This window comes from Sinocyclocheilus anshuiensis, unplaced genomic scaffold (assembly GCF_001515605.1).
Source record: "Sinocyclocheilus anshuiensis isolate Anshui unplaced genomic scaffold, SAMN03320099.WGS_v1.1 scaffold188, whole genome shotgun sequence".
In the NCBI taxonomy this organism is placed as follows: domain Eukaryota; kingdom Metazoa; phylum Chordata; class Actinopteri; order Cypriniformes; family Cyprinidae; genus Sinocyclocheilus; species Sinocyclocheilus anshuiensis.
The window spans coordinates 2,215,702-2,224,483 of NW_015555768.1; the positions used below are offsets into that span (position 1 = coordinate 2,215,702).

General features: G+C 39.7%; 1 protein-coding gene across 2 annotated transcripts in view; it reads left to right on the forward strand.

The window, feature by feature from the left end:
* Positions 1-386: 386 nt before the first annotated feature.
* LOC107674334 (bromodomain and PHD finger-containing protein 3-like) overlaps positions 387-8,782 on the forward strand; it is a 15,582-nt gene continuing 7,186 nt past the window's right edge. The window contains exons 1-6 of one of the 2 annotated variants that reach the window (XM_016468281.1): positions 387-861; positions 2,580-4,108; positions 4,652-4,808; positions 4,909-5,040; positions 6,327-6,455; positions 7,139-7,451. In XM_016468281.1, coding sequence (XP_016323767.1) covers positions 2,616-4,108; positions 4,652-4,808; positions 4,909-5,040; positions 6,327-6,455; positions 7,139-7,451 — 2,224 coding nt within the window. In that variant the 5' untranslated portion in view covers positions 387-861; positions 2,580-2,615. The remainder of the gene's footprint in view (positions 862-2,579; positions 4,109-4,651; positions 4,809-4,908; positions 5,041-6,326; positions 6,456-7,138; positions 7,452-8,782) is intronic. The other variant, XM_016468280.1, reaches the window with a different exon arrangement.

The following is an 8,782-nucleotide window of genomic DNA, read 5'->3' on the forward strand; positions in this document are numbered from 1 at the left end:
GTAATACATCGCGGTGAGAGAGAGAGATGTGGGATCTGACATAAATACTTATTTTTCCCATTTATTGTTTTTGTCTTTACTATATAGTATTTTGTTTCTTGTACATGATAATGTATGCCTTAACTTAAAATATACCCATGTCTGGAATGCTGAAAATGTTATTTTCTCTCATACAAACTGTGTTTGTCCATGGCATGCCTGGTTTTTTGATCATATTTGTTGACAGAAATGCTCATGTTTCGTTTATCTAGCAATATGCAGCTCCTCTGCTCACTGGTCTAATCTCTGCATGTCTCCAACCAGTCGAAGCGGTATGCATTACAGCAGACAGGTCGTGATGAACTCCGACTCATGAACTGTGTGGGAAGCACACTGGTATCTAAACGCATTCAAGTGTCATAAACTTCCAGCCCCCGTTATGAGTTAAATAAACACTAACGTAATGCTTTATTAAATTAGTCGTACAGCTGATAGATTAGATGGCCTGTTTTTCCGAAGGGGCGTGTTCTTACTATCTCGACTGAAAGCTCCGCTCTGCCGCTGTATCTGGCGAGGTACTAACTATCTACCCAGGCAGCGACGGTTGTAGTACTCGAAGCTGAAAATAGCCAGCTAGCTTTGCTGCTCCCGTCTAATCGAAGTCACAGTCGATAAGAAGTTAAAATGCTGAAAATGAATCCAAATTCATGAATGCACCGAAGACATTTGCAGGAGAAAACTATGGAAGACTGAGAGACGGGAGACATTTTATCGGCGAATTTTTTACCGGCTTTTCGGCCAAGCCACCAGCTTAAACAGCCTTCGCAAAAAGCTGCTGCTTCTCCACGGAAGTTGTGGTCGGAAAATACGGTAAACTGTCTGGTTTGTAACGTGTATTTTATGTTTGTTGCCAATTCAAGTTGTGAGGTCAATGTCAACGGTCGCTTTGCTCAGCTGGCTGTTTGAATACCGCACGCGGCGTTTCTGTGCTGGTTACCCGGGCTAGAGCGGCTAACTAGCCCGCCAGCTTTAGCAGCCTCGGCGTTTCGATCGCCTCGGAGTTTATCTGTAAGCATATTCGTATATATGCTGTCTCAGAGCAACAGTTTAATGATTTGGAGTGGTAACGGTGCTGTCATTGTTTAGTTTTGTGTAAGGGTGTTCTCGGGAAACTTAGCTGAATCTGAAGTTCTGTTGGACTGTAAATATGGCTGACGTTTCGTTCTAGAATCGAGGACGCGCAACCTAACAATTTCTTGTGATACTTTTTCTAACCGCTGATTGGCTAGACGGAGAGTGTGGACGACTGTGATTGGTTGTCTAAGTATGTGGTGTTGATAAACTTCTCCGCCTCTGGTGGTCGTCGCACTTCAGTGACAAATTCCTCAAAACTCCACTTTAAGTTTAGTAATATGCATCCTAAAGTGCTTAAGTCAGTTGATACGAATGCAAGAAAGATGTGAACTTCGGCGTGGCTCTGTATTGCAATTTAAAAAGTCGTTTTAACTTTGGCAGTAAGAGGGCGAACTGCGTGAGGCCTTGAGATGAAAAGTCCCGCCCATTAGACAGCAAAAATAAAAACACTGTAATTTGGCGACCGGCCTGAACTTAATCCTTCCAATGAATTTGTGTAATCGAATGTCGTAATAAACTAAACTAGCAATGTATACATTTACATACCAATACACTAATTTCATATTGGAAAGTATGGATTTGTACTTGTAGGCCTATATATATTTCGCCTGATAGTTGACGTTCGAATTGACTTAATGTATAACTTACGAGTTGTATAAACATGTTACTGTTTTGGGGAATTTAATATATGTGCTCTGCTGTATACTTGGTCAATTTGGGTATTTCGTTTAATTTTTATGTAGTATTGTTTATTCTATTATGGAACTATTTTTATCATTTCTAAAAAAAAAAAAAAACGTTATTTTTATTATGATTTTATTCGCGTTAACATAATATAAATACAAATGTATTTAACAAGTTTAACAAGCAACAAGTCACTGGTTAAATTATACAAACAATAAACGATGTAAAAAGGTGGCAGAGTGTAATAATAATAATAATATAATTGATTTTGTAATGTTAATTTGAATTCGTAAATATTATTCTATTATGTAAATAGACATTATAATTATGTAATGAACACAAGTTTTACTATTTTTAAGTAATGCGAACAATAAAATAAGTAAAAATAAATATAAAGGTGGTATAATAAAATAAAAGGGGTGAAGTTGCACATCAATCAATATTACATTTAACAGTAATAATATAATGCCTAATAGCCTTTTTATTTTATTTTTTACATTTATACAAAACACTACAGTGTTGTTTAAAGCCATGTATAAAATTAAAAATAAAAAGTTTAAAAAAGCTCATCAACATGTCATGATGCGGGTTGTGAGCACTTCCAGGAAATGAGAGTGTGCACAGTATTACACATACATGACTCAGTCGACCATGGGTGAAGTGAAAACGTCTTCGTGTTGACTGTTTGGCCAGACATTGACTGCCAATTGCACATTGGTATCTTTGTGTTTTGTAAATTAATTAGGATTCTTATGCTTGTTCTTTTTCTCTTGTCCACACAGGTCGAGGTACAAAGGGGCAGCGTGGTGTGAGTCCCCATGAGAAATCCACGACGTAGGGGAGGCCTGCCCGAGGCACAAAGTGATGCCGCAGACATGGGTACAGCAGGTAGGGGGGCATCACAGCCACGCTCACTCTCTCCCTACCGGCTGAAGGTTTCACCCACCAGAGAAACCCTAACGTACGCCCAGGCTCAGAAGATTGTGGAAGTGGACCTGGATGGAAGATTGCATCGGATCAGCATCTTTGACCCCTTGTTGGTGATCACTGAGGATGAGATGACAGCTCAGGACATTGCTGAGTGCAACAGCAACAAGGAGAACAGCGAGCAGTCATTGGTGACCGCCGTCGTCAGCTCGCCGCGCCGATCGACGGCCCACAGGGGAAAAAAGAAAGATGTGAAGCAGTTGTCGTCATCGTCATCACAAAACCACTGCTCCAACTCTCACGGACAAACTCCGATGCATTCTAATGTGAACAGCCACCACAGCACCTTACCCAAGCCTACTTTCAGAGAACAAGAGTCTTATGAACCGGTTGAGGCATCTCCTCGCCCTTCGGCATACTACCGTTACATTGAGAAGTCCGGTGAAGAGATGGAAACGGATGCGGAGTATGACATGGACGAGGAGGACTTGGCCTGGCTGGAGCTGGTGAACGAAAGACGAGCATCGGAAGGCTATCCGCAAGTGTGTCCCGACACTTTTGAACTCCTGATAGATCGTCTAGAAAAAGAGTCGTTCTTAGAGTCGCGAAGCCATGCGCCCTCACAGAGCATCATCGATGAAGACGCCTTCTGCTGCGTCTGCCTCGACGACGAATGTCTCAACAGTAACGTTATCCTGTTTTGTGACATCTGCAACCTGGCTGTGCACCAGGAGTGTTACGGCGTTCCCTACATCCCTGAGGGCCAGTGGCTCTGCCGCTGTTGCCTGCAGTCACCCTCTCGCCCTGTGGACTGCGTGCTTTGCCCGAATCGGGGCGGAGCGTTTAAACAGACCAGCGACGGGCGATGGGCACATGTGGTCTGCGCTATTTGGATCCCAGAGGTGTGTTTCGCCAACACGGTTTTCCTTGAGCCCATTGAGGGCGTGGACAACATTCCACCAGCTAGGTGGAAGCTAACATGCTCCCTGTGCAAGCAGAAAGGTTGCGGGGCGTCCATTCAGTGCCACAAGGCCAACTGCTACACGGCCTTCCATGTAACCTGTGCGCAGAGAGCTGGACTCTTTATGAAAATAGAGCCGGTCAGAGAGACTACTGTGAATGGGACTACGTTTTCGGTGAAAAAGACTGCGTTTTGTGAGGCGCACTCACCGCCTGCGAAGGACGGGTCGGATGATGAGACCGGGGGGAGGGTTTTGGGGTGTCGTGCTAATAGGGGTCGCAGTGCCTACACGCAGACGCCACAGCTAAAAAAGCAGAGACGAAGCAATAAACTGGATTCTAAGCAAAAGAAAGGAAAGAAAGAAGAGGTGTCGAGAAAAGTCGCAACACCATTGGTCACTGTTCCAGAAATACCTACTCACAGGTAAATACATTGTATATTATAAAATATATAATATTTTATGTAATATTTAATTAAAATGTTATATTTACATACACACATTATTATTATTAAATATATATAAATATATATTACTTTTTAAAGAAGTCTCTTATGCTCAATAAGGCTGCATTTATTTGATCAGAAATACAGTAAAAAGAGTAATATTGTGAAATATTATTACAATTTAAAATATTGGTTTTCTGTTTTAAAATATTTTAAAATATAATTTATTCCTGTGATGCAAAGCTGTATTTTCAGCATCATTACTCCAGTCTTCAGTGTCACATGATCCTTCAGAAATCATTCTAATATGCTTATTTATTATCAATGTGTAACATTATCAATGTAACATTTGTGCTGCTTAATATTTTTTTGGGAACCTGTGATAAATGTACTGACCCCAAACAGTAGTGTGTAGTGTTACAAAAGATCGTATTTTTGATCAAATAAATGCTGAACGGTAGTATGTAAAAGTTTAAGTAAAGCTTATTGTTTATGTCATTATTTTGCTGGTGTTTTTTACAGATTGAACAAAATGTCTAAAGATGTGATCATACAGAAGAAAAATCAGTTCATGCAGAGACTTCACAACTATTGGTTACTTAAGCGTCAGTCACGCAATGGAGTGCCTCTCATTCGTCGTTTACATTCACATCTGCAGGGCCATAGGAGTGCAGAACAGGTCAGTGTTTATGCATATATTAATTTTGTAGACAGAGTCCACACCCCTTACACACAACTACAGTATCATGGGTTGTGTCCTTGTTATAAACTCTGTGTAGGCGGAGCCAGATGAAAAGCTGAATGCTGTGAGAGAAGAGCTGAAATACTGGCAGAAGCTTCGTCACGATCTGGAGCGAGCGCGACTCCTGATCGAGCTCATCCGCAAGAGAGAGAAACTAAAGAGAGAGCAGGTAACATACTGAAACGTTACATATGATTACTGTGTATTTGTACATAATAAAGTCAATGAAGTTATCTTGAATAAATGATGACAACCAGAAATGTGGACTCAGGTTGAACCCGAGTCTTGGTTTTTAAAGTCTGTTTGACATTAAGCAGTCTGTAGTTATTTCTGCACTCATATTTACAGCCTCCAGCATAAAACACATGTGCTGACCCTATTTTTGCCCCATGTAGCAAGCTGAATTCAAAATGCACCATTAAGCTAATAATAAACAAGATCAATGCAATATAGTCTTTTATGAAGCAACATAAAACACTGAAGTAAACAATTGAAAGAAAAGAGATGCCTGTCTGTCTCGGTGCAAGCAGCACAAACACTTTCTTTTGAATAAATCTCACTAAATCCAGAAGAATAAGCAGTTCATATCTACAATTTGTTTCATGTAAATTATCTTTCAGCTGTAAATATAATGCCCCTCCTCATGAAAATTAGAATTTGTGAGGATCAAGTTTGTACTAGTTCTCAATTGGTTTTGAAAACTGCTTTTCAATTGCTCGCTCCCAATAACCAATTCATAATTTATAACTGTTGTCAAAGAGAATACTCAATTTGGTAACCCTGAACTGTTTTCTGTATAGAGCTGAAGCTCTGTTGTGCAGCAGAAATGCTGTCATTGTGAAAGTACAGCACAAGCCTGCTGTTGCCGTTACTCTGCAGTGTAATAAGAGTCAGGCTATGACTTGATTTGGCAAATATTGCATGTAAAATTGGACTTTCTTTCATTTCTTGAGCTTTGACTTGGCTGGTTTTTCAGACTGGCAAAACCACAAGTGACATCTTATACTATGCATGAAAGTGATGAAGGCACATTTTTAACGTGAATACGTTTCAACCACTTCCTTTGCAACTAATAGGTGGTTGGAAAAGGAAATAATCTACAACCATTAGAGCAACTGAACATACTGACAAACTGTAATTTGCTACTTGCTATTTTGATATTAATTTTGAGGGAGTGTTCACATTCAAAATAACCTTTTACTGGACAGAAATGTATAAGCCTCTGCATGAAAGACGACAATTTTTTTTGGTCCATTTTTCCGGAAGATTACAATTTTTAAAGGATTTTAAATAAATTGAAATCTGAAAAATAAATCTCAAATCTCACTAAAAGCCACAAAACTGTAATATATGACCCATGACGACTTTTCTATAATTTCATCCGCTGACATCTGTCACTTTGAATATATAAAAATGTGCAAGGTGTCTCGCTATAACCATGAGTTGGTTCTGTAGGTGAAGATTCACCAGGCTGTGACTGAGCATCAGTTAACTCCTGTCCTGGTACTGCTGCGGTCCACTTTAGAACAGCTTCAGGAGAAAGATACTGCAAAAATATTTGCTCAGCCTGTCAACTTGAAAGAGGTCTGTCTATTTTATATACATTCATATACACTACTGTTCAAAACGTTGGGAAAGAAATCTTTTATTCTCACGAAGACTGCCCTTATTTGAAAAATACTGTATAATATAAACTGTAATATTGTGAAATATTATTAATTGGGAAAAAAGGCAGAATTGCTGGAATTGAGGAAAAAGCAGCCATTACTCCAGTCTTCAGTGTCACGTGATTCTTCACAAATCATTCTAATATGCTGATTTGCTGCTTAAGAAACTATTCTAATATCAATGTTGAAGACAGTTGTGATGCTTAATATTTGTTGAAACTTTTTAATAAAAAAAAATCAGGATTCTTTGATGAATAGCAAGTTCAAAAGTATAGCATTTATTTAAAATATAATTTTTTTGTAACATTACAAGAGACTTTTCTGTTGCTTTTGATCAATTTAACCTGTCCTTGTTGAATAAAAGTATTGAATTATTTTTATTTTTTTTTTTTTTTATGTTACTCGCCCCAAACTTTTAAACAGTGTAAATGTCAAGTCATGATCGATTAGGCTAACATGTGGCACAGGTCTTGCATGTTTGCCATTATACAGCATCTTCAAAATATTTATAAAATGCAAATCTACTCTCATATAAAAATCCTAATATCTTCATTTTGAAGATTCAAGCCTTAAACCGAAATTGTGCTCTTGGGTTCTCAGGTCCCAGATTATCTGGAGTTTATCACACACCCCATGGACTTCTCCACCATAAAATCCAAAATGGAGGCTCACAAATATCGCTCCATCACTGACCTTGAGGCTGATTTCAACCTCATGATCTCCAACTGCCTGCTTTATAATGCTAAAGACACTGTGTTTTACCAAGCTGCAATACGCCTGAGGGACCTAGGAGGCGCTATCCTGAGGCACTCTCAGAGACAAGCCCAAAACACAGGCTTCGACCTGGACACGGGCATGCACCTGGCAGAATCACCGCACAAAAACAACTACTACCGCTGCACTTTGGAAGATGGTGAGTAGTTAACAAAAAAATCACATAAAAGTCGATACAAACAGTTACTTGTTGGCAGTGGTAAAGTTCATACAATTAGGTGGGATTTCTTGACTTGGACTACTAATTAAAGGCACAATATGTATTTTTTGCCGCTAGAGGGTGCGTATTCAAAATAAACAAAGAGGCAAAGGTGTAGTTTGATGACGCCGTGACTGAGTGTGGAATCATGGGAGTTGTCGTCTTCATCCCCACAGCCGATGCAATCCGATGGGACTCGGGCAGAAATCATGTTCATGGATGAGCTAATGATTTATTAACGTAGCAGAATGAAGCAGGGTGAGGCTGAAAGCCGTCGAAGCGAAACGAGGCCGCTGAACGAGCGTGACACACGGCTCGAAAGCAGCGGAGCTTTTATTATGCCACAGTCGACCGCTTCCGCTCCTTCCGGTCGTGCGTATGTGGGGGGAAAAAAGCAGCGCTGTTTTATCATACTAGATACATTTGAAAGTTCTGTTATTATGCTACTCTGTGCGGTCGTCACCGGTCTAATAAAACGCACAACATATTAAAGCGTCTTTGATGTTTCCATGTTTTCTACAAAAAAAAATCGAGGGGTTATGACGTCATTGGCAGGCGACACAATGACACTATGGACACGGTCCGTGTCACTAGTTAAAATTGCTTATTTCTCTGGATTTAAACATTTTTCGAAACATTTGGGATAATGTAATGGCTCGTTTCCACTGAGCGGTACAGTTCAGTATAGTACGATTCGGTACGGGTAACCCTGATCAGGCTTGCGTTTCCACTGCCAATAGTACCCTTACTTGGTAGGCGTGGTGTATGCCGGAAAGTAGCGATCGACAATGAACCGTGACAATAAACAACTCTTTTTGTTAAATGTCAGTTTTAATGAACAATAATAGCCATTATAAAAGTATAAGTACAAAGTATAAGAGGCTTAGCCTATATAAGAGGAAATAAAGATTCAGTCAAATATATACTACAAAGTCAGCGCTGTACTATGGTAAAGTTCCAATTAAATATATAAAGTTAAACATAACTTTGTGCTCAGCCAAAACGATATGACTAGGAACAAATAATAGATTCATGAGACCACGAATGCCTGTTAAATATAGCCAACCCAAAACGAATTGTATCATGTTTAATCACTACAGAGACATCAGAGCCAGCGGCAAATGTCAAGAAGGACTAGCTGAGCTAAGGCTGCTCTCGGTGGATACATGAACACTGAGTGCCCGGTGATCGCATGGAGCTCCGAAATCGGCATAGCAAATTTTCAAATAGGCGCTATCTTTATAAATAAACCGCAGATTTGAGTTTTAAAC